Source organism: Macrotis lagotis, chromosome 2 (assembly GCF_037893015.1).
Source record: "Macrotis lagotis isolate mMagLag1 chromosome 2, bilby.v1.9.chrom.fasta, whole genome shotgun sequence".
Classification (NCBI taxonomy): domain Eukaryota; kingdom Metazoa; phylum Chordata; class Mammalia; order Peramelemorphia; family Peramelidae; genus Macrotis; species Macrotis lagotis.
In genome coordinates, this window is record NC_133659.1 from 323,400,479 (window position 1) to 323,426,558 (window position 26,080).

Genomic DNA, 26,080 nt, shown 5'->3' on the forward strand with positions numbered 1-26,080 from the left:
ATCAGTCTGCTTGTTGCCCTTGCCTTGCTCTAAAATGCACCACCTCTTTCCTTCTTCTGGAGCTGGAGAGTCAGGGATAGGGTTGAAATCTCAGCTCTGTCACTTCCTCTCTGTATGACTTTGTCCTAGTCCATTAACCTCTCTGGGCCTCAGTTTTCCCCTTTGTAAAATCAGAGGATTGACTAGATGACCTCTCAGGGTCCTTCTAGCTCTACACCTATGACTCTAACTTATTTAATTTCTTTGGGACTTAGTTTCCCCCTCTCTAAAACCAGGAGATGGGCTAGATGACCTCTCAGGGTCCTTCCAGCTCTACAACTGTGATCCAAAGTCATTTAACTTCCTTGGGACTCAGTTTCCCCCTCTGTCTAAACAGGAGGGTGGACCAAATAGCCTCTGAAATCCCTTCTACTTAAGAGACTATGAAGCACACTCATCCAAATGAGCTGAGCCAGACCATTTCTAGGTGATGGGGCTGATTATGGCAGAGGCAAGACATGCCCTACTATATATAAAAGGAGGTCTTGAGCATCTCTGCCAATAATACCATCTACACTGGGAATGTTCTCCTCAATGCCGGTCCCTAGTGCTCCCATGAGTATTGAGATAGGTGGAGAAGTTGGTTTTCTTAAAAAGATAAGGGGATGGGGGTGGGAAGACCATGCCATCTCCTCACTTTCTAAGATTGAGGTAACCGGCCTTCTGGATGAGGTTTCTGTTGATGACTGGTGCAGCGACATCAAAATCTGGGGTGTAGACAGATTCATCAACAGAGAGCAGCTCCTGCTGGGCCAGCCGCATCTTTTCGACCTCAGCCTCTGATTCCTCCTGTATGCTTAAGACAGAAGATTGGAATGTCACCAATGGAATACCAACTCAAGCTTTGGGAGGGAAGGCCCTCCTTCACCTCAACTTCCATATTTCCAGTGTCCTGGGCAACGAATCCACAAACACTTATAAAAATTAAATTATGTTTTTCAACTGGCAAACATTTATTTTCTCTCCCTCCTCCCTCCTTCTCCTCCCTGCCCTCAACCAATCAAGAAGAAATAAAACAAAAACAAAAACAAAATTCTTATAACAAAAATGCTGAGTCAAATCCCCACATGGGCCATATCCAAAAACATGTGTCTCGGTGTGCATCTTGAGTCTATTACCTCTCTGTCTGGAGATGCCAGTCATACCTCATCATCAGGCCTCTAGAATCATGTTAACAAGCCTTTATTAGGCACCTACTGCATGCTGAATACTAGGAAAGCAAAGCTAAAAATCGAATTTTGGGATTTGGAATCAGTTTCTGAGTTAGAATCCTGTGTCTCTGGGCACCTTTACTTCACTTTTTTTTGGCCTCAGTTCCCTCATCTGTCCTGAATTCAAGACTCAATGGTTGGGCAGCTAGGTAGCGCAGTGGACAGAGCACTGGCCCTGGAGTCGGGAGTACCTGAGTTCAAATCAGGCCTCAGATACCTAATAATTGCCTAGCTGTATGACCTTGGGCAAGTCACTTAACCTCATTGTCTTGCAAAAAACTAAAAAAAAAGTCATAGGATCATAGCTACAGAATAGGAAGGGATATTAGAGACCATTGAGTCTTTTTTTAATTTTTATTTTAAGGGGCAATGGGTTAAGTGGCTTGCCCAAGGCCACATACAGCTAGGCAATTATTAGGTATCTGAGGCCTGATTTGAACTCAGGTACTCCCGACTCCAGGGCCAGTGCTCTATCCACCGCGCCACCTAGCTGCCCTGATCCTATGACTTTTTATGGAAGAAAGTGAAAATAATAAGAATATGAGATAGCTGGAGTAAAGAGAAGACAGGGAGTTATTTCAAAGCTGGAGAAAGGGTAGATTCTTTTTTAACCTTCTCTAAAATTCCCAGAGGTCATGTAATGAATTCAGAAAGCCAGAGATGTGAATTAGGTTATAGGAACAGCTCTCAGAGGAACTAAAAGTAGCTGGGTCTGCAGTGTTGCTTGGTGCTGACCCTTGGGAAAATCAGAGCCAGCAATTTCAGAAAAAAATCAAAGGCTTTCACAAGCCCCCAAAGTTTTGTGGTTTCATTTTCTAGGATCATACTCTTCCTCCCCTAGCACTTGTGCTAAAAGTTTGTGGCTCATTTTCTTAGAACTTATTCCTTATTTTTAAGCCTTATCTTCCCAACCAACTTCTAGGAAGATGAAATGATATATTTAGAGTTGAAAGATGATATATTTAGAGCTAGAAGGGCCCATAGAGGACAAATCTAATCTCCCAGATTTATGACTCAGGAAACAAGTTTAAAGGGAAGTGATGTATCCATGGTCATAGAGATAGAAAGTCGAAGAATGAGATATTTAGAGGTAGATGGGATTGTAGAGGATGAATCTAATCCCCTTGTTTTATGGTTCAGGAAGGAAAGTGACTTGTCCAAGGTCACACAGGCAGTAAGTCCAAGGATGATATGTTTAGAGCCAGAAGGGACCTTAAAAGCTAAGTCCAACTGCCTTGTTTTGCAGATGAGAAAACTGAGACCCAGGAGGAAATGACTCATCCAGTTAATGTCAGAAACAAGAGTTGAACCCTGGACTTCCAGAATCTAAGGCTGACTCTCTCTCCATTATACTGACGCTATCTCTTGAATTTCACTCTAAATATCTCACTGCTCTCCCATGGTGTCAGTATGTGAGCAAGATCTTGGGAACAGAAAGGCAAAGACCACCCCAACCCTCAAAAAACATCCATCTCTCAAGGATGCAGACCACAAGCTTCCTATGACTTGGGAGAGGTCAAAAATTCCATTCTCTTGAAGTGGGGCAGCTGCTGCTTATAATAGTGGAGTACTTATCTGGGAATTTAAATTGAGCATTAATATAGAACATCTGAAGTGAAACACAGAGCTACTCTTGGGACCGGGAAGTCTTGGGTCCAAGCCTAGCCTCTGAGTTGTACTGGCTTGTGTAACCCTGGGCAAGTCGCTCAGTCTCTCACTGATGTGGGATCAATGAGTAATGATCTTGGCATCTCTAGAAGACTTGAATTTGCTTGAAGGTCCTAATTTGCACTGGTAGAGGGACTTTCCTCACAAGGGAATTCCGTCTATTATTGGAATTTCAGGTTTAGTCCCTATCATTTTATGACTGGGGTCCTTTACTTTTTTTTGGATTCTTGGCTCTATTTGGCAGGCTGGTGAAGCCTGTGGCCCCTTTCTCAGAGTCACATTTTATTTTATTTTATTTGTTTGTTTATTTATTTAAGGTTTTGCAAGGCAAATGGGGTTAAGTGGCTTGCCCAAGGCCACAGCTAGGTAATTATCAAGTGTCTGAGGCTATATTTGAACTCAGGTACTGCTGACTCCAGGGTCAGTGCTCCATCCACTGCGCCACCTGGCTGCCCCCAGAATCACATTTTAAATGTGTAATATAAAACATCTGGGATTATGAAGGAAACCAATTAACTGAAATATTTATCCAATTAAAAACCCCATAACCAAGGTTGCAGTTCACCAGGTTGAGAGTCCTGGTCTTGAGTGTGGCAAAGACCTTTATAGCTTGTTTGAGTTTCTAACATCTTGGGTTCATCTTGGGTTTCCCTGATTCTGAAGTTATCGCCTCATTTACTCTACCACCTCGTTTAGCTGCCTCCTGAACTCAACTTGGAACTCTACCAGGCTGGTCCTCAGAGCTCCAGACATTGCGGTGGGCCATGCTTCAAGTCTTTCCAGGATGTCGTCATAGGTACAGCTTGCACCCAGCTGTCATAGAGCCGGGGGCTACCTCTAGAACAAGACAGGGCAAAAGATATGAAGAGTCTCCAAGATGAGGCCAAAAATATGAAGAATCCAGGATTACTCTATCTCAAGATGAGGCAAATGATGTAGAGAATCTGGGGTTACCGCTATACTAAAATGAGACAAGAGATATAAAAGTTCGCATTATCCCTACTGAGATGAGACAAAAAATATTATCACCAAGGTTTACCCCTAGACCGAGATGAGACTAAAGCTATCAAGTATCTTGGGTTAATCCTATACGAGGATGAGGTAAACGATAGGCCTCCTGCATACTTTTTTCAGTTCATTGATATGAGGATAATAAGAGAAGGTGAAAGGAGAGGAAAGAGGGGAGAGGGAGGAGGAGGAGTAAATGTAGATGGCATCAAAACAAATTTTTGCAGCGGGGAAGTCATCTTGGAAGACGTCATCTGTTAGACTGGCCCAGCTGGCTATTTAAAGTCTCCTCTGTGTTCTAGAAGTCAGCCTCAAAGGTGGGCTTCCTAGGGGTGGGTGATAGGTAGACACTTCTGTTTTTAAGAGAGCACCATCAAAGAAACTGTCCAGGTCCAAGCCCTTTCAGTGCCTTTCTCTGGATCTCTTCCAAACCCAAATTATTCGCAAAGCAACTCTCAGAGCATCTGAATGCTTGAAAACTGACCCAAGACTAGTTCAAGATCATGGGTCAGTGAGCTCTGTGGAGAAGAAAATAGACCCAGGGTTGCTTTTCAAAAACCACTTAACCCTTTAAAACGGCTATAATGTGCAGGGCTATATAGCAAATGGAAATTTAGAGATCCTGCAAGCCCTGATTTCTTTCTCAATCTGAAGAAATATATAAAAATATCCAGAAGTTTGAAAGGGAAAGAGTGAAATTGGAATGTTTGCATCTCCGAATGACTGGACTATTCATAAATCACAGCAAGAGGTATTGAACTGGGATTTCTTTGGAGTCAGAGCCCCCAGGTGAGGAAAGTCTCTCCTAAAGCAGATTGGCACCTTTCTAACAATATCTAGTCTTAGGGGCTATTTCAGATGTGAAATGACTTTTCCAGGGTCATAAAGCCAGCCTATGCCAATGTTCAGACTCAAGTCTTCCTGGCTCTGAAATTAGCTCTCCTATCTTGATTGGGAGCATGGCAGGCAAAATCTGTAATATTCCTTTTTCCTATGTGAGTTTAGCATCATCATTTTGTTCTCTAGCCTATTAGACCAAGAGTTGATTCAGCAGCAGAGGCAAAAATCCTTTCCACAATGATCCACAAACAAAAGAATTCAAATTCCAGGCTTGGGTTACCTTTGAACCATGGTTCTGGTGGTAGATAAAAAGTTGTCCATCTTTTTGGAAAACATCTCAGCTCCTTTCTTAAAGAAATTTATCTGAAAAGTATAATAAAGGTATTCTGATAATACTGAAAAAGTATAAGAAAAGGTATTCTGATGTTAAAGAACAATCCATCCTCCATGAACTGAACTGTCTATTCTCTCATTCATATCTACTGTGTCCTACTCAGATTTACTATCCATCCCTTCCACTGTGCCCTCTGATATGCCTGTCCTATACCTAACAATTAGGTCTATTTTTTATGTTTCTTCTATTTTCTGGCACCCATAGACCTGGTTTTCCATTATATGACATTGCATCCTAGGTCACTCTTTTAAGTACTGATTGAAAACATCTGCCATTTCCCCCACTGTCCTCCAATGATGCTCACTGGTTTTAGAAGTAAAGTTGGAATTTTCCTTGCTACCCACTTCTACAATGCTATGCTTCCATCTCTCTCTTTATTGATACCACTTATCAACCTCTCCTTCTTTGAAGTTCACTCTATCCAGTTTTATCACCCAGATCCTGGCAGCTTTTTAGTTACCATCCTCCAGGGGATTTTCCTTCCTTCCTCAAGAAGTTCAGTGCTTGGCTCTCAGTCTCTCTCTCTCTCCACCCCAGTTCCTACCCTCATACTAGGGAACTTCGTCATGCATGTGCCTTTTATTGAATGTGTATGACCTGCTCCTTCATCCCAACAATTCATCTGGCTATATTACCCCAGATTGTTATCATAGGAATCAGAACTGAAAAGGGACGTAGCAGGCCATAGAATTCAATCCTTTTTTTACAGTTGAAGAAACTGAGGCCTAGAGAGATGAAAATGACTTCTCCAAAGTCACCCAGTCAAACCCTGTGACCCTGAGTCTGGTCTTCTTTACAGTGCATCATGATGCCTTTGACCAAGTCATGGCCCCTGGATCTCATTTTCATCATTTGTACAATGAGGGTGGTGGACCAGAAGATGTTCTTAATGTCTAAATATCTCTTCACATGGTATTACATTCTTGAGGTTTAGCTGGGCTGGGTGGACTTGAAATAAACAGAGGCCAGTCTTTCTTTTGATTATAATAGCCCCTATTCTTCCATATGTCATATAGTTACCAAGCATCCTCTGCCCTACATCATTCCCCCTTTGTCACCATTTCCATTTCTCCATCTTCTACCCTACCAGGGTCCACATTGGCTTTTGTCTTCCTATAGACTGGGGATGCTGGCGCACCTGTCCTTGGGCATATCCTAACATGGGCTCCATCATTGCCATCCTCTTCCTGTACTGAAGAGCATTCAGGGCACAATAGTACTGGAGAGATGAAAGATGCTGCTTCCTTCGAGCTGCGGCCACCTCTTTTGCGACTTCGGATTTCACCTAGAGGAAGGGGACAGGAAAGCTTGGGTGGTAGTATCCCAAATGGGATTTTGGACTCAAATATCCTGACTCAGGAATACTGACTCAAAATCAATCTATTCATTAAAAGGGCTTTAAAAATATTAATTAAAATCGATTAAAATATTTATTAGAAAATGATCAGTGTCAAATGATAAAATAATAATCTAGTTTATGGTCATGTTGCTCCCATAGGTTCGTTGCTCCTGAAAGTCCTAATGGAAGATAATCTCTTTGAGGGCAAAAAGTTGCTCCCTTGTTGACTTTTCATTTCTAGCACCATATTTAGTATCTAGCAGGTCCTTATTTAGTGCTTATTGTATAAGGGAAGAAATGCCATCATTTCTTCCCTTGGTTTTTCAATACACCACAAAGGGTGCCCAGTTCAAAGAATCCCAGAATCTCAGAGTTGGAAGGGAATCTAAGGGTCATTTGACTCAAGCCCTCAGAGTTGCATTTTCAATGGCACTCTGAGAGGTGATCATGTAGTCTTCACTGGAAGTCCACCAAGGATGGAGAATTTATAGCCTCCCAAGTCAACCCATTCCACTTTTGGATGACTTTTGGATGGGGAACCAAACTCAGTCTTTCTGTAACCTCCCTTCACGTGCTCCCTGGGGTCAAATGGAACACATCTAATCCTTCCTCCCATGTCAGTGGAGGGAAAGTAATTCACTACCCCTAGGAGAAAAATTGCTCACAGATTGGATTTATTTCACCCGGAGGTAAAAAGGGAGGAAGGAGGAAGTAGAAATGATTTTAAAGTACAGGAAGGGTGTGAGTAATAGCAACTATTTTCTAGTTTCAGCAGGATAAGGAAGACTGGGCTTCAGCGATGGGAATTTCAAACTAATACTGGCAAAAACTCTCCTGACTCTTGTTGTCTGGGGCCCTGATATATGTTAATAGGGGAGGCCTGGAGAGTTTCTCTAAAGATCACACTGGGATACTCTGAGCACAGTCTTTTCAGGAAATAGAGGGATAGATCAGATAATGAAAGACCAGCCCTTCTTGCTCTATTTTTTTCCTGGTTTCTAAATATGGATGCAGCCCTGTTTAAATTCTCAGATTTGGTTCAAGAAGTTGGCATGGGTCAAAGACTGTCAGTAGACAGGAACTCCTCAAGGGGGCAATCCAAACCATCTATAACCATATAAAAAGGCTCCAAATCACTAATAATTATAGAGTTACAAATTAAAGCAATTCTGAGGTATCACCTTACTCCCATTTAATTGGTAAAGTTGACATTAAAGGGAAATGACAAATGTTGGAGGGGCTATGGGGAAAAAGGCACATTGATATATGACTGGTGAGGCTATGAATTGGTCCAACCACCCTAGAAAGGAATTTGGAACTATTCCCCCATATTTGCCAAACTGTGATTACTCTTTGACTCTGGGAAGTCAATACAAAGTAAACCTTACTCCCAAAAGATCAAAGAAAAAAAAACCATATATTACACAGAAACTCATTTTGTAGTACAGAATTGGAGGCCAAGGGGCTACCCATCAATTGTTGAATGGCTGAACAGATTTTGTTGTATGAAGGTGACTATTGTGCATTGTGAGAAATCACATAAAGGGGGGCAGCTAGGTGATGCAGTGGATAGAGGCCCTGGTGTCAGGAGGACCTGAGTTCAATGCTTTATAATTACCTAGCTGTGTGACCTTGGGCAAGTCACTTAACCCCATTTCTTTGCAGAAAACAAACAAACAAAAAAGAAGAAATGACGTAAGGAACAGCTTCAGAGAATCTTGGGAAGACGTGAATGGAGGGGAATGAACAGAGCCAGGAGAATAATTTATGCAGTTACAACAATATTGTCAAGACAAACAGTTCTGAAAAACTTAACACTGATCAACACAATGATCAACCATGATTTCAGAGAACCAAAGGGAAATTAGGCAGCAACAGAGCGGATAGAGTGCTTGGAGGAAGACCCGAATTCAAATTTGACCTCAGACACTTACTAGCTACATGACCTTGGGCAAATCACTTAACCTGTTTGACTCAGTTTTTTTGTCTGAAAAATGAGATATTAATAATTGGGAGGATCAAATAAAAAAGGAATTGTAGAGCACTTGGCACAGTGCCCAGCACAATTCTACCAATTTATTATAATATATAATATTACATAATAATAATTTATAAATGATAACAATTTTTTAAATGACCACTTCCTAGCAGCTAGATGATAGACTTAAGATGCAGGATAAAATAAATATTTTTGGTCAAGGTTAATATGGGAATTTGTTCTTCTCAATTGCACTTGTTTTGTTTTCCTTTTTTTGGAGGGAAGGAGAGAAAAAAATGCTTAATGTTTATTAATAGAAAAGAATGAATCTAAAAAGTTAGCATTACAAATAGGGCAATTCCGTTGCTATCTTTTTAAATAAAAAAAAACCATAGGCTGTATGTAGCAGATATTCAAGGTTTCATATACAATTTTCTTTCATCTTTTTTGTGTATTAAAATTCTTATTTGTTGAGAAGAGTTACTAGACAGAAAACAGTTAAAAACAAATGCTACTATTAGCATTCTAATGTGTGCATCTGGAGAAATAAGTTAACTTGGTCAAAGCCCCTGTGGTCAGCCCTCCAGCCTACCTTCTTTTTTTGTAAATTATGGTTCAGGCTTGAAAAAACCCCCAAGTCAAAGTAACAGAAGCATTAGTGAGATACATGGGTAAAAATGATGAAAAAAGCCCAATAAACCCCCCCCCAAAACCCAAACAAAAAAGCCCCTACACAGGAAGAAGTGGAAGAAGCTGATTAAAGCAACAAAACCCCTTTCTAGTCCCCTTTCATCTCCCTCCAAGATCCTCCCAGTCATAAAGGAAGAGAGGTAACAGCAAAAACAACCTCAGAATCAGAAGATTTGGAAGTTATATTACATTTTTTAAAAAAGCAAAACAGAAAAACATAACAGCAGAGAAGGTTTTTGTTGTTGTAGTTGTGTTGTGTTTTGTTTTTTTACCTTTTCATTCTCTTTTTTCTTCGGTAGTCGGCTGTACTTTGCCATGGATAAGTCATGTTCTAGAAATAAAGGGGGGGGATTGAATGAATCAAAGACAAGTCTCAAGCTGCTCCCTTGGGACCTCCTTTTCTCCCCCCCCCTTACTTAGTTCATCAAGGATAAAGAAAAGAGAGAGACCTACCATTGCTAGCGAGGCCAAAGAGATCCTTTAAGGTACTGACTTCTGAAAAACAAAAATAAGAGAGAATTTCAAAGGCAAGGTCCAGTGGAAAACCAAGCCTGGCCCTGGAGGCAGAGAACCTCTGAAACTGAAAGAGGTCCAAAAAAGAGGGGCGCAGAACTTCATCTGAACCCCCCCTTCGATTCTCTGCTCAACCTGGCTTTTTGCTCATTCCGGGAAGCTCTTGACTTAGCAGGTGGAGACTCAGGACTCAGTTTCCACATTCCTGGTCCAGTCCCCATGGGGCACTTTAAATGCTCTGACCAAGCTGCCCATTTGGCATTTTAGGTGGTTTGGGGATTCAGGAGAGGAGCTGTCTTCTCCCCCCTCCGCTCCTCACCATCCCACCCAAGGTGCCTGGGCTAGACTGTTGGGCTGACAATTCCTTTAGAAAGGATGACTGACATTTCCCTCCCTTCTGTGCAGAGGCGGGGGTATGGAATGCTACATACATGTTGGTGTATTAGTTGGTTTTACCTCTCTAAATAAATACATGCAAATGTAATGTTTGCATGAGGAGACTAGTTCTCTTCCTGCAGCACATTATACATCTCATACACGCAGAACGTGTGGACACCTACTTCCTGCCGGGGCTGGCTTGCTTATTCCAGCCTGTCCTCCCACTGACAGGTCTAGGTCCTTAGAGAAAGACTGTTTCCAGGTGGTTAGACTTAAACTCTCTTTTGATTCCTAGTGGACATCTTTTTGGGGAGGAATATGCTCCTCCTACTCACTCCTTTAGTTCTCAGGCTTCACTTGTTTAGAATCAAACTCTTGTATTGGGGAAATATTTATCTCTTAAACAAAACCATTTACTTAGCAATATGGCAGAAAGAAAAATGACACCATAGGGACTCAAATATTAAAGCAACTATGTGAACCATAAGTATATCACAATCCACTCATTAAATTGGCTCCCACTCTCCTGCCAATGCAGTTAATATTTGTGGGGGAGAGTAGGTGCACACTTACAGAAACCTGGTGAGCAAGAATCCTGTGCTCAGGGGAACTCCCAACTCTGGAATCATAAACTTTTGTGTCCTCTTTCTATCCCAGAAACTGGCTGTTAAAGTTCCTTCCTGTTGAACAGATGCTTCTGAGGCTAAGTTGAACTCCCTCTGGCCTCTAGGATAAAATAAATCTAAGCTCTTCTGTTTGGCTTTTAAAGGTCTCCAAGCCTTTGGCTAAGTCTTCCTTTCCAGCCTCATTATTTCCCTTCTTGCACTACAGCCAAGCTGGCCTTCCCTTTGGTCCACCCAGATGGCCCTCCAGTTTCCATCTCTGCTCCTTTACACCAGCCGGAAACCTTCACTCCTCATCATCACCTCTAAGGATTCCCCTTTACCTTTAAGGTATGACTTTTGCCTGGAGAATTTTCTAATTCCCTTAACTGCTAGTGACCCCTCCAATAGCTTTGCACTTTAAATTTCTTTATATTTAGTATGTTTTTAATGTTACTCTATAATATGCACATATTAAAGAATTATGTTATATATACATGATGAACACATTATAGAACATGTATGTACAATGCATTGACTATAATACAGTAGATTAATGTGTTATATAATGTAGAATATAGTCATGTTTACATACATTATAGAATATGCATATGTTAGATCATGATATAATATGCCATTCATGTATAAAGCATGCATTATATAATATGCATATGTTAGATCATTATATGATGTATTATACATGGAAAAAGCATGCATTATATAATGTATTATAAAATTTATTACTGTTATATATGTATAATCTGTATAATATATGTCCCCCACACATATAATATAGATGTCCCACAAACATACACACACACAGACAAAATGATTTATGTAAAGAAATAATTATCTTCCCCATTAGAATTAAGGTTTCTTGTGAGTAGGAATTATTTAATCCATTATCTCCCTCTCCATATATGTCTATATATATATATATATATATATATATATATATATATATATATATATGGAGAGAGAGAGAGAGAGAGAGAGAGAGAGAGAGAGAGACTAAGCTACTGTTCTTAAAAGAATTATAGATAGGTAGATAGATAGATAGATAGATAGATAGATAGATAGATAGATAGATAGATAGATGGGACAGACAGGATAGACAGACATTTTAGATACAGTCAGATGATAGATGAATGGATAGATAGATAGATACATAGATAGATAGAGATAGAGGCAGAGAGAGATAGAGATATAGAGACAGAGATAGAGATAGATATAGTTATATATATACATATACATATAGTTATAGATATAGATATAGATATTCCCAGGGATCTCTAGTTTCACTTTTTGTCTTAGGTCTGGACTTATCTTCTCACATAAAAATAGCCTCTCTCAATGCAGGGAGCCTTGAGAAGTCAGGATGTTCAGGTCACTCCACCAGGATGTGTGGGTTTGTCAGAAATGGGGCTTAGCCCCAGGTCTGCCGGATTCTGAGGTTCGCCTTTTAATCACTATCTTGTGCCACATAATTAAGTCAAACACCATTTTAACTAAAATGCTTATTCTGGGTTGGTTTTCAAATGTTTTATTTTAATTTCTAAAGAATCACAAGTTTTTTCCCCCTCCAGAATGTTTTGCCTGATGTGATATGTCAATGTGGTTAGAAGAATGTTAGGGGAATAAGAGCGTTGTGATAGGAGTGAAGCTTTAAAGCAGAGAGAGATCTTAGAAGTCACTCAATCTAAGTCTCTCATTTTACCAGTAAGGAGACTGAAGCCGGGGGCAGCCAGATTATGTAATATGGGTAGAACTCTTAATTTAGAATCAGGAAGACTCATCTTCATGAGTTCAAACCTGGCCTCAGACATTTACTGGCTGTGTGACCCTGACAAGTCACTTCACCCTGTTTGCCTCAGTTTCCACATCTGTAAAATGAGGTGGAGAAGGAAATGGCAAACCACTCCAGTATCTCTGCCAAGAAAACCCAAAATGGGACCGGGAAGCATCCAACATCACTAAGTAAACAAATAAAACCGAGCCTAGGGAAGGGAGTTGGGTTGTTCAGAATCCGACAGTTGAGAAAAGTGTGAGGCAATGTTCTCAGCTGGCTCTAGGTCCAGGACTCACTTTACCCCTACACTGGGAGACTGGGGGTGGGGAAGCAGGTTTTTAAAATACACTATTATAATGTCCAAATTTGACACAAAAGCCGGATTATGCGAATACCGCCCTCCTTCCTCTGCAGATGTGGGGAAGCATTGATGAAGACTACAACACACATTGTCTGTTGGTGTAGAACCCAGCACATAATTTGTTGATGTCAGTTTTTCTGAACTGCTTCCCCTCCCCGCCTCCACCCCATCTTCCTCTTTTGTTTTCTTAGGGATGGCTCTTTAGGGAGAGGGAAGCAGGGGGAGATATAGTGGAAAATGAAAGGAGTGTTAAAAATAAAAGAGACCAATAAATATAATAATAATTACATAATGATAAATTATATACACAAAGCAATAATATATGCATATATTAATATAGTAAATAATTATATTGATACTGTAATGAGATGTGTATGTGTGGGTGTGTATGTGTGTGTATGTATGTACATGTGTGTGTGCATGGAGAGAAAAGGGGAGGGGAGAGAGAGTCAGACAGAGATAGAGAGACAGAGAAAGAGATTAAGAAAGACACACACACACATACAGGTACACATGAAAAAAAGAGGGGAAGGAGGGCAGAGACAGCAAGAGAGACAGAGAAAAAGAGAAACACACAGAGACAGAGATACACAGAAAGAGACAAGAAAGACACAGAGACACATACAGATACACATGAAGAGAGGGAGGAGAGAAGAGGGAGGGGAGAGAGAGAGAGAGAAAGAGAGAGAGAGAGAATACATGACATATATGCAGTAGGAAGAAAGTGGCCTAAAATGAATCCCTAATTGAGAGCAGACTGTATTGGATTCCAACACTTTACCTGTGAGATCTTTCTCTCGAAACTGTATGATGGGAAGCACCATCGAGTCGGCCAGTTGCTTTGTCAGCTCTGTATGGAGCAGGTTAAGCTGAAAGAAAGATAGAGCTCCTGAGTCCCAACCCAAAGGCCCCTGCCTTCAGTGTTCTCCCCAGAACAGAGAGAGAGATATACGGCTGCTTGCCCAAGGTCAAACAGGGCAGGATTTGAACCCAGAAGACAGAACAGTACATTGAAAGGTGAATTTGATTTGCAGACAGAGGAATCAGGTTCAGATCTCAGCTCTGCTGCATATTACTCGTGAGAGCTTTGGTAAGTCACTTATGATCTCCTTATCTATAGAATAAGGGGTTTGTCTTATGCTTCTAGGATCAAACATTTAATGTCCCTGGGCCTCAGTTTCCTCATTTGTAAAATGCAAAGCTTAGACTGGCAAAAAAGGGCAAGGGATTCTGCAGGCTGGTGTTGCTTGGGAAAGCTCTAAGTTGAAAATCCTATGATCCTGAAACTCTCTGCTACCTTCATATTTTAAAAAATTATATTGATTTAAGGCAATGGGATTAAGTGACTTGCCCAAGGTCACACAGCTAGGCAAGTATCTGAGGTCAAATTTGAACTCAGGTCTTCTTTACTCCAGGGCTGGTGCCCTGAGCCTTCTAGCTGACACCCCCCTTCAATTTTTAAAAGAAGTGGGCCCTATAGCCCCTTCCCTAAGCTTCTAGATATGTGACTATAATCTAACCCAATTAGTCTTCTGGATGATACTAACCCAGTGAAAACCCAAGTAGGCTGCCTTAACCACCCATTACAGGTTTATAGAGGAAGAAATGATTCCAATGCTATTAAGACATTTAAAAAGAAAAACAAATATGGCTTTTCCAGGCTCCACTGTGAGTCCTTTAGGCTGGGCTGGTCAAGGGTGTTTCTGATCTGAGAAATGAGAGCTATCTCATCTCTGTTTACTCTGCAGATTTCTCAATAGATCCAGATCCAAGCCACCCCTCCCAAAGGCTGGGAATGCTATTACAGCCAGACAATGAACAGCTCCCGTCGCCATACTTAGAACAGGTCTCTCATTCACTGAGAGTATTAGGGGACCTTTGCCCCTCAAAAGAGCAGGCGAACACTGGTTTGAAGTCTCACTTGAAAGAGATCCTCTTTTGAGAACCTGCTCACCCCAAAGCCACAGCCAGGATGTGGGCTTGGGAAAGCTCCACAGGAAGGATGCTGCTTGTTGAAGCCATACTGGGAGAATTCGGGCCTGCCCGTTGCTTGGGAAAGGAGGGCTCCTGAGAACAAGAAGGTGATTGTGTTCTAGCAGATTCCTCACTCTGAGATGGAACAAAGGCCTTTGATTCTACTCCCCACACTCCCACCTTAGAACTTGACCAAGTCTGACACTGGAAAACGGTCTCACTAGAGGAGAGAGAAGGGGGCTGTCACTTTGCGTTTTCCTTTAATTCTGACAAAGCTGGAATCTATTCAAATTCTTACCATGCTAGACACCAAAAGAAAAAGCAAAAAAGGGCAAGGGATTCTGTAGGCTGGTGATGCCAAGCTTCCTTTCCACAAGGCAGCTAATACCCAGTTTCTGCTAATTCAACAGCTATTTCTTGAGGGTTTCTATGTCCCAGGAACTGTCCTAGGTGCTGGGAGCACAAAGCCCAAAAATGAGATAACCTCCGCCCTCAGAGGGCTTACATTCTATTCAAGATAACTGCATATATTAAGCAACTGATAAATGAACTAACAAGCATTTATTAAGCATTCTCTATTTGCTAGGCAATGAGGATACAGAGGTGAAAATAAAATAGTCTCTGTCCTCAGGAAGCTTCTATTGGGTGAAACTGTATGTGTGGGGTGTGTGTGTGTGTGTGTGTGTGTGTGTGTGTGTGTGTGTGTGTGTATAAGAAGGCCTGTCTCTGGAGTCAGAGGAGGTGGGGTCAAATCCTGCTTCTACCAACACTAGCTATGTAAAGTCATCTTGGAAAAGTCATATAGGGAGGCTAGGTGGCGCAGTGGATAGAGCACCGGCCTTGGAATCAGAAGTACCTGAGTTCAAATCCGGCCTCTGACACTTAATAATGACCTAGCCGTGTGGCTTTGGGCAAGTCACTTAACCCCATTTGCCTTGCAAAAAACTAAAAAAAAAAGTCATATAAAACCCTGGGCCTCAGTTTTCTCATCTGTAAAAGGAGAGAATTGAGTTCAATGGAATCATCTTAGGATCTTCTAAGAGACTAAAAAGTTAAATAGCCAATATATGTGACAAGTGGGCATTGATCCAAGGATATACTAATTTCAAAGTCTGTTTCTCACATGCTGACTATAAACAGAGTAAATAAAGTAATTTTTTTGTTGAGGAAAAAAAAGAAAGAGGAGGAAGGAGGGTAGGAGGGAGGGAAGGAAGTGGAGAAGAAATAGGAGAAGGAGAAGAAGAAGGAGAAGGAGAAGGAGGAAAAGGAAAAGGAGGAGGAGGAGAAGGAGGAGGAAGAGAAGGAGAAGGAGAAAGAAGAAGAAGATGATGATGATGATGATGATAGTTGGCATTTATTGAGTGCCTTAAGGTTTCATATAATAACTGGGAAAATTTTGAAGGTGGCACCTAAGCTGAGTTTTGAAGGAAGCCAGTGTTTCCACATGGCAGAGGTGACTTCAGAGGGAGCATATTTTAGACATTGACACCGTTGTGCCAAGGCATGGACAAAGGGGAATAGTAGAAGACTTGATATTAGTAAATTCTTTGAATGTTTCAGAGTCCCTTTGGTCTTTATAGTCAGAGGCCCTGGGTTCAACTCCTGTCTGCCACTCATTTATCAGCATGACTTTGGGTAAGTTATTAACTTCTCTGGGGTTCAGATTCCTCTAAAAATTAGAGTAGGTTGGACTTACAGCCTCTCAAGTCTCTTTCAGCTCTAAATGCATGGCTTATCACCTCTGTGACCTTGGGCCAGCACTGTACCATCCTGGACCTCAGGTCCTACACCCTCATACACACAAGTAATATTTTTTCAGGGGACAGAAACAGAGGTTTTTGTTAATAGCCATACAAGTCATATAGACTATCCATCATACTGGTAGGAAGCATCAGAAGGCCTGAAGGCCGGTGGTTCCTAGTGATCTGCTTCTTAAGGATGACTAGTCATCAGCTGCATGCTCAAGATTATGACTAACATCATTTGCAGGCACAGGGAAAAGGAGGTCAAAATGTTTGTGTTCTGCCTTTATTACTTTTCAGGTCAACTCGACTCTCATCGGCTCTCTGAGCTACACTTGTTTGCTTTCCACTCCTGAACAGGCCCCGGCTGCTGCCACCACCTCTGCACTTGGCCATGGAAAGCGCGCCCACACATTGCAGCCTGGCCAGGATCTTCTGCATCCTTCAAAGAAGGCCATGCTCCCACCACGTGTCTGTCACAAACCCTTTCCTGGGTCTCTGGAGGCCTCCAAGAGGAGACATGGTCTTATTCCTCTCCCTCCCCACAGACTTTTGTCTGAATTTTTAATTAATGAATGTGAATGGCATAGACACTCAGTAAGGGCTACTTCAGATTGTTGCTATTGTTGTGGTTGTCCTTCATTCTCAGAGGAGACCATGAGGGCAGGGAGGTGATGCCCTGACAAGCCATCTGGCTCCAATGGCCAGATATGGATCAGGATGACTGCAGATGGCCCTGGAGCTGAGGCACTTAGGGTAAATTGACTTGCCCAAGATCACCCAGCTAGTGAGTGTCAAGTGACTGAGGCTGGATTTGAACTCCCATCCTCCTGACTCCTATCCACTGTGCTATTTAGCTGCCACTTTTTATGGGGATTTCTGGGTATGGCTAAATCTGCTAGATTGGACACTAGATTGGAGGCTAGAAGTTGTATGTTTGAGGGCAGGGTCCGGGTTTAATTTCTCTATGTGTTCATTCTTCACAAAAGAAGATATGGAGGAGGAAACTGAGGAAGGAAAGGAAGGGGGGAGAAGGGGAAGAAAATATGATGAAAGGAAGAAAGAGAAGAGGAAAGGAAGAAAAAACAATGAAGGAAGGGAATGTGGAAGGAAGAAATGAAAGAAAGAAAGAAAAGAAAGGGAAGCAGAAGGAAGGAGAAGGGAGAAAGGAAAGAAATGAGGGAGGAAAGAAAAGGAAAAAAGATGGAAGCAAGGGAGAAAGGAAGAATAGAAAGAAAGATGTAAGAGAAGGAAGAAAAGAAGTAGAGACAAGAGAAAGGAAGGAAGAGATGAAAGAATGGGGAAGCGGAAGGAAAAGGGAGAGATTTTATAGGTAATTTATAAAGTTCATATTAAAGTGCTGGCAATAAACAGACAAAGATGAATAGAAAAACAACAAAGAAGAAGGGAAAGAAAAAAGGATAAAGGAAGAGATGAGAAGGAAGAGAGGAAGAAAGGAAACAAAAGATGTAGGAAAAAGAGAAGGAAGGGAAGAAGAAGAAAAGGGAAGAAAGGAAAATAAGAAAGGGAATCAGGGAATGGGAAGGAAGAGAAGACAGGCTCATGGGATACTGAAAGGAACCTTTGAGGCCATCTAGTCTCATTCCCTGATTATATAGATCTGAAAAATGCCCAGGGAGGGGAAGGCTCATAGGTAGAGATCAGGGCTGGAAAGGACTGGAAAGGAGATGATCTAGTTTACCCCACTTCTTTTCCCCAGAAGGAAATTGAAACCGAGAAAGGAGAAGGATGTAAATAAAGAAGGGAAACTTTCAGTGTCCCTCCCTCCCTCTGGCTTTTGAGGAACCACGTTTTCCTGGGTGTTCCTATTGCAATGTTTCCTGCATAATTCTCCCCCTTCTAAAATCTTCACCCTCAGTTCCTGGTTTTGTTTGAATCTAATCAAGGTCTTTGGGCAGAGAGGAAGAGGTTCCTCCCCCAGATTTGGGCCAGGGGTGGCAGCTGGGAGCAATCCCCTTCCCACGAACCTCACCAGAGGGGGTCACAAATCATGTTCACACTCAGATTTGTTCATTTAAAAGCCAGGTAAGCAAAGGCTTGTGGGTTCCCAGAGCCAGATCTAGAAGGGGCCTCCAGATCCATCCAAGGCAATGCTCTTATTTTTACAAGTGAGGAACCTGAGTCCCATGAAGGTGACATATTTTGAAGCTGCTTCTATACAATCTCCTCCTGGGCCATTTTTGGAGCCCTGTTAGGGAGAAATTTGGGACTGAGGCAAGGGTACCAGGCTGAAAGACAGAGATCTCCCAGCCTAGTGTTCTCCTTTGTGACACTGAACCATTTACTTAACTGCTCCTGTCTTATTTCCTTATTTACAAAATGAAAGATTCAAGCAAATGATCCCTGGAGTCCTTTTTAGTCTCAACAGTTCACACTTAAGAGTCACTCTTTCAAAATACTCATTATCAAGAGATAACCATTTTCTTCCTTGGCTGTGGCATTTAAGAAGCAGCAAAATGAAGTCATTAGCTCAGAGATTTTTAATATAGCTGGAAGGGATCAGAGGTCATGTCATCTAGCACCCTCATTTTTAAAGATAAGGACACTAGGAAGGTGAATTACTTGCCCAAGATCACACAGGCAATAAGAGGCTGGATTTGAACCTAGATCCTCTGATTTGAGCAGGTAGGTGGCACAGCAGGTGCTGGCCCTGGAACCAGAAGACCTGAGTTCAAATCTAGCCTCAGACACTTCTTAGCTGAGTGATCCTGGATAAATCAATTCACCCTGTTGCCTCATTTCCTCATCTGTAAAATGAACTGGAGAAGGAAAGAGCAAATCACTCTAGTATCTTTGCTAAGAAAACCCAAATAGGGTCATGAAGAGTCAGACATAACTGAAATGATACCACAATACCAACAACCTCTGAGTCCAGAGTCAAGGTTCCTTCTTCAATTGTAAACTGAGGGGGCAGCTAGGTGGCACAGTGGAGGCACAGTGTTTCCAGCCCTGGAGTCAGGAGGACCTGAGTTCAATTCTGGTCTCCGACACTTAATAATTACCTAGCTGCGTGACCTTGGGCAAGTCATTTAACTCTATTGCTTTGCAAAAACAAAAACAAAAACACAAAACACAAAACCCCCCAAAACAAACAATGTAAAATGAGGAGTTTGAACTGGATCAACTTCAAGGTGCCACCTTCTAGTGCTATATTGTAGATCCTGTGACCTAGGTTCAAATCCTCCCTGTGCCACCTTCCATTGACCATTAGTCAATAAAATTCTCTGGGGCACAATTCCTCGGCTGTAAAATGAGGGGTTGAAGTGGGTTAGACAGATGACCTCGTCCTAAACCTACTGATCCCTTTTAAGAATAGAGATCATCTCTTACAGTTCTAAATACATGCTCAAGAATCCAATGGTTTCAAGCAAATGACCTAACCTGGAAAGTCTTTTCCTTACCCAACACGCTTCAGTTTAAGGCTGGCGATACCTTTCCAAATATTATTTATCATTTTGGGTTGTAGTATAAAGATGTCTTGGGGATATTTAGTCAACTTTCTATTTTACTGATAGAGAAACTGAGTATAAGATGACTTGTCAAAGGTCACACAGGCAATAAGGCATGGAGTCAGGATCGGAAAGCAGACTGATTGCTAATCTCATGCCCTTTTCCCTGCACTGATCTCTCAGATGGGGGGTATATGAGTAATGTGAATACAGTGGACCTGCAGGTCTGTGATGGGGTATTCTCCCACCTGTACCCCCCAAGATATCCTGATGAGGTCCAGTGCTCTCTTTATAACACCATGTGGTTCCCATGGAGCCCGCTACTTCCTAGCTATGTAATCTTTGGCATCAGTTTCCTAATCTGTAAAGTGAGATGGGAATATTTATTATACTCAGATGCCATTGAGTCTGCCTCCTTTCCTTTACAGATGAGTAAAGTGAGGCCTGGAAATGATAAATGATTTAGGATTGTGACTCTAGAACCAAGAGGGACCTCAGAAGCCATTTGATCTGATCCCTTTTACAAATGGGGAAAGTGAGACCCAGAAATGATAAATGATTTAGGACCATAGCTCTGGAGCAGGGAAGGACCTCAGAAGTCATCTAGTTCACCCCCCCCCCCCGCCTCCTCATTTTACAAATGAGGAAAATGCAAGCTTGGGGTGGTTAATTAATATATCTATGACAGTAAGATGTACAACTTTAACCCATGGATCAAACAAAGCTCCAGTAGAGGCCATTTAGCTCAATTTTTTTTTTACTTTGTTATATAAGGAAATTGAGTTGCAGAGAAATGAAATGACTCACCCAAAGTCACACAGATAAGTATAACAGGCAGGATTTGAACCCAGATCCTCTGACTCCAGAGCTTAATAACTCCTTTGTCTTTATCATATGCTCCCAAATACAAATGTATAAATGTATAAATAATCAAACCAAGATGCAAGAATAAAAGACTTATCTCACTTTGCTAAGCATCTTTTAAATATGCTATGGACAAGGCACTATCTTGTACATATGTGTGTTTTTAGGGGTTCAGATCTATGATCTGTCATTACAGAGGGATTCTTCTTGTAGAAAGTCCATCTACAGATGCCCAGCAGCAACTCCCATGAAACTTAGTCTTAAGGCATTGGAAGAATGGATCAGAACAAGATACATGAATCCAAGCCTTTTCGACCCCAAGGCCAACTCTGCGATCACAGTCCTTGCTAGCAAATTGACTCTCTGGATCTAAGAGAACCAGGCTTGCCATTTCACTGCTATAGGGGGCTCCGGGTCAGGAAATTCTTTCTACCAGTGCAGGTCAGTACCTCCTCTGCAATGAATGCCTTTCAGGATAGCTCAGATGCACAGATGACTATGATTTGAATATCTATAAGATCTTCTTGTAATGAAAAAAATATAAGGCAGTGGATAGAGCACCAGCCCTGGAGTCAGGAGGACCTGAGTTCAAATTTGAGCTCAGACACTTAATAATTGCCTAGCTGTGTGACCTTGGGCAAGCCACTTAACCCCCTTGCCTTAAATAAAAAACAAATTTAAAAAAGTGTTCAACAAGTCAGAGGGGCTCTTTGTCCTTGGTGTATGCTTTCAAACTACAGATACTCATTTCCCACGATTCTCACTTTCATGTGTTAATAAATCAAGTCACAAGTATTTATTAGGCTCCTACCACAGCAGTCTACTGGGGGCTGGGGATGCCGGAAAGAGCTAGAAACCCTCATGTGACCCAATTCCTATTTAAAGCACAGATCCTGCTATAACATCTTTGACAGATGAATAAGTTAAAAGTCAGAAACCACAGTTTGGTTGACAAAGATGACAATGATCCCTATAATAGTAATTCCATCATTTTCCTAGAAATTACTCATGATCACATCCTAAAAGAAGGCTATTCTCCCCATTTTCTCCAATCCATCTCTAAAATGAAGCAGCCAATTCTGACCCTTTACACAGACTATGCTGAGCAGGGTTTAACTTTTTCTTGATAACTCAACATCCTAAGATGAGGCAATGGGACACTCACTGTGTCAAAGGGCTAGCCTTAAAGTCAGGAAGACCTTCCTTGCTGTGTGTCCCTGGGCAAGTCACTCGACCTCTCTAAACTTCAGTTTCCTCATCAGTAAAATGGGGGTAATAACCCTTTTATGATCTACAGTTCATGCGTATCTGATTAAATCAGGATTATTAAAGATTTCATAAACTGGATTCATGGAAGCTGTTTTTACAGTCATTGCTACACACACATCTCTGTTTTAATGACAGGAGAGTCCATCCCTAGGAAATAATGTAATAATTTTCTTTTCTCTGCTGGATCTGTAATTTCATCCAGGTGTAGAAGGTAGAAAGTCCATCTACCATGCAACTATAGTTGCATAAAGCAACTCTTGAAGATGATATAAATTGTCGATAGCTCATAATCTGTAGAAATCACTGACCTATGAAGTACTGAAATATTTAATCTACATCTCAGTGCATGAGAAGAGCTGGTATTTATGGAGCACTTTGAAATTTGAAACGTTCTTTACAAATATTATCTCATTTGATCATCACAACCTTGGAAGGGAGGTGCTATTATTATTTTCATTTTACAGATCAGGGAAACTGAGGAATGGAAGGGTTGTTAAGGGAAGTGCCCAAGGCATGATTTGAATTGGAGTCTTCTTGATTTCAGGTCCAGTGTTATTTCAACCAGATCACCGAATTCTCCTGGAAATTTGTTAATGTTCAAATTTGTAAATAAAAAATCTAAATTTTGTTCAATTAAATATCTAAAATAGAGAAGAAAACCCAAGAAAAAGAATCATGTGGCAATGTCTCAAGAACCTTACCTCATCTACCACCTTGGAAAAATAGTGGAGGGTAGTTATGACTTCTTCATCTCCTTTGCCAAGAGCAAAATTCTAAGATGAAAAATAAAAATAAAAAGGAACCAGGTGTTATCAAGAGTGCCATGGGTATAAGCAATAGAGTAAACACAATATTTTCACTAGATTGCCTTCTGCTTTTGCATCTGGCATGCATGATGAACAGGATTGGGGGAAGGTTCCTTCAAAAAGAACTGTGTTTTAGAACTGGGGAAGCCTTCCTTGGCTAATGATGAGGATTAATGTGAATCCCACGAATATAAGCTTTTCCACTGATACTGACCACTCCTTCCTCCTTCTTGTAAATGAACCCTAATGAAATTCATTTACTCACTTATTTTTATCAACTCCTCCAGTGTAGGTTCTTAATCTCTTTTCTTTGACCTGAACCTGTAGTTTCACTGGTATAGAGAACTCTTTCAATCAATGTAGATCATCACCTTTTCTGTAACTTTGATTCTTGGAGAGTTGCCTGGAGACCAAAGAGTAAAATGACCTGTCCAGGGTCACACAGTCATTATATTGGAAATCCAGATCTTCCTGCCTCTGAGGCCACCTTTATCCATGATGACATATTGCCACACTATTCTTTTAAGCTAATCTAGTCAGGGCTGTCTCTCTCAAATAGTAAATTAAATTACTTGGCATTCCTTTCAACCTAAGCCCTTCACAAACTCCTGAATTTGCTGCCATTTGCAGTTAAATACACATAGAACAAATAGTGTATGCTTTAACAAGGATGATAAAAAATAATTTCAATCTCCTAATAATTATTACAGAGAACATTGATTTGGAGAGTTCCATTATAAAATTCCCTATTTTTATTCCCTTATCAAGTCAGTAGAATGGAAACCCATGGAGAGGAGGGACAGTTTCACTTTTTTCCTTGGTATCTCCTGGATAATGCCTGGAATACAGCAGGTGATTAATAAATACTTATAGGATTGAATCGAATCAAATTACCTGTTTCTCATATGCCAGTAGCTGCTTGGAAAGTTGTTGAGTGGCTAAGCACATTTCATTCTGCAGGGAAAGAAGATACTGATGTTAGTCCAAAACACATAAAGGAAAGCTCAGACCTTGACTCATGGAGTTTCAGATTCAAGGCGCATTTGGGGCTCCTCCATTTTACTCTTTCCTTGATTGTGGTCAGTTATGGAACCATTGTGGTATAGTGGGTGGAGTCAGGAAGATTCAACTCCTCTTCTGACAAAATACCGGTTGTTTGGATCGTGAACAAGTCACTTCATTTCTTGGAGCATAAGCTATATAAATGAGCTGCCCATCTGTGGTGTGGGAAGTAACACAGATACCGCCAATGAAATTGAAGATCTGGATGTAAACCCAACTATTAATTCCCTTTGTCCTCCTATGACCATGAGCTGTCAACCACAGTGGTCTCACTGCCCTCCTTGGCAGCAATCAAACAACAAGCTGAATTTGATTCTTCCTTGCCTTTGGAGCTGGACTGGCAAGAGCTCCAAAAAGCAATGGAAAAACCTGTCACCGAACTCCTGGCATCAAATTGCACTACCGGGCAAAAGGAGAAAACTATAATTTGCCTCTCAACTCCACCCCTCTTGGATGCAAGTTAAAAAGGGGTCAGGATAGAACATGCTGGCTAGTTTAACAAAACAGCGTTCCTTTTGCCAACTATCCTATGCTCTGCTTCTGGGGGTTAATGACAATAACCACAAAAATATTTCAGGTGTGCAAAGGGCATATACAGGTATTAGCTCCTTTTTACCTCCTGACAACCCTGGAAGTGAGGATCTATTATTTATCCTCACCTTACTGATGAGGAAACTGAGGCTCAGAGAAGACTTGCCTAGGCCACACAGGTGCTAATGTCATATGCCCAAAGACTTAAAAGTTGGAAGGAAATTTTGAGGTTGGTTTGAGAGGAGGAAGTGGGTAGAGAAGGCTACATTTGGAATCAGATAGTTAAAAAAAAATGGAGCTCAATTCCCACTGCAAATACTTCCTAGCTAGGACCCCGAGTCACTCAAATCTCTCTGAGCTTCAGTTTCTTCAGCTGACAAATGAGGGGTCAGACTCAATGATCTCTGAGGTATCTAGATCTATACTTTTTAATACAGTAATTTTACAGATAGGGAAACTGAGGCCCGGGGAGTAGAAGTGATGTTCAGTTAATAAGTACATAGATGTCCATGGGCTCACAGACTCAGAGTTGGAAGGAAATTGAGAGCCTCTAGACCAACTCCGTAATTTTATAAATGAGGAAAATGAAGTCTATACAGAGAGGTTAAATGACATGACCAGGGACACGTAACTTATAGATTCATAGGTCAGGAGGTAGGCAAACTTGGAGCTGGAAGAGATCTTGTCGGTCACTTAAACCAGTTCCCTCATGCAGTTGAGTTTAATGATTTGCCCAAGGTCAAGAAGGCAGGAAGTGTCTGAGGCAGAATTTGAACCCAGGTCTTCCTGACTCCACAACCAGTCCTCTTTCCATTCTCTCCTAGGCTGCTGCCTATATCTGAGGCGGAATTCCAACTGAGGTTCTCCAAAACTCCAGGACGCGAGAGAAATAAGCATCCTAGTCCATTGGTGTTCTTTTATTGGCAATAAAGAAAAAGATGTCTTGTCATTTATTCACCAAGAGAATGCATCTTTTCTGATCCAGGAGCACAGTGGGCTATCTTTGGGCAGAGCAGGCGGCTTTAGGGCAACTTAAAATTGCCTCCAGATCTACTGGGTCTACAGGTTTTATAGAGGTCACAACTACCTCAGTCAATGAATCTACAGCCTAGGAACTGCCAGCCCTAGAATCCCTCCCTCCTTCCCTCCCTCCTTGAGAATCCCTTCCTTCCCTTCCTCTTTCCTTCTCTCTCCTTCTATCCTCCCTCTCTGTTTCCTTCCTTTCTTCCTTCCTTCCCTCCTTCCTTCCTTCCTTCCTTTCTTCCCTCCCCCCCCACCCAGGACTCTATACTCCTCAACATATGTATGATAACTTGATTTCCTTTTCATCTCATGTTCCGCTAATACTCCTTCTGAAATTTGAAAATCTTTTAGTGACTAGAAGATGTTATTCATTCTGAAACACATCGGTTGTTTTACCATGAGCAAGCACATGGCAAATAATAGGATTTTAATAAATGCTTGATTGGTTGATTATGGAAGACTTGCTCTCCAGCATTAAGACATGTCCTTGAACAAGCCAAGGCTCACTGAGCTGGCTTCCCCCTTCTTC

General features: G+C 41.5%; 1 protein-coding gene across 1 annotated transcript in view; it reads right to left on the minus strand.

Moving 5' to 3' along the window:
- Positions 1-26,080, minus strand: part of APPL2 (adaptor protein, phosphotyrosine interacting with PH domain and leucine zipper 2) — a 76,972-nt gene that overhangs the window by 18,927 nt on the left and 31,965 nt on the right. Inside the window, exons 3-10 of the mRNA XM_074226758.1 lie at positions 23,830-23,889; positions 22,831-22,902; positions 13,592-13,679; positions 9,621-9,662; positions 9,440-9,498; positions 6,299-6,445; positions 5,047-5,129; positions 677-835 (exon numbers count right to left, since the gene is read on the minus strand). Of these exons, the coding sequence (XP_074082859.1) occupies positions 677-835; positions 5,047-5,129; positions 6,299-6,445; positions 9,440-9,498; positions 9,621-9,662; positions 13,592-13,679; positions 22,831-22,902; positions 23,830-23,889 (710 nt within the window). The remainder of the gene's footprint in view (positions 1-676; positions 836-5,046; positions 5,130-6,298; positions 6,446-9,439; positions 9,499-9,620; positions 9,663-13,591; positions 13,680-22,830; positions 22,903-23,829; positions 23,890-26,080) is intronic.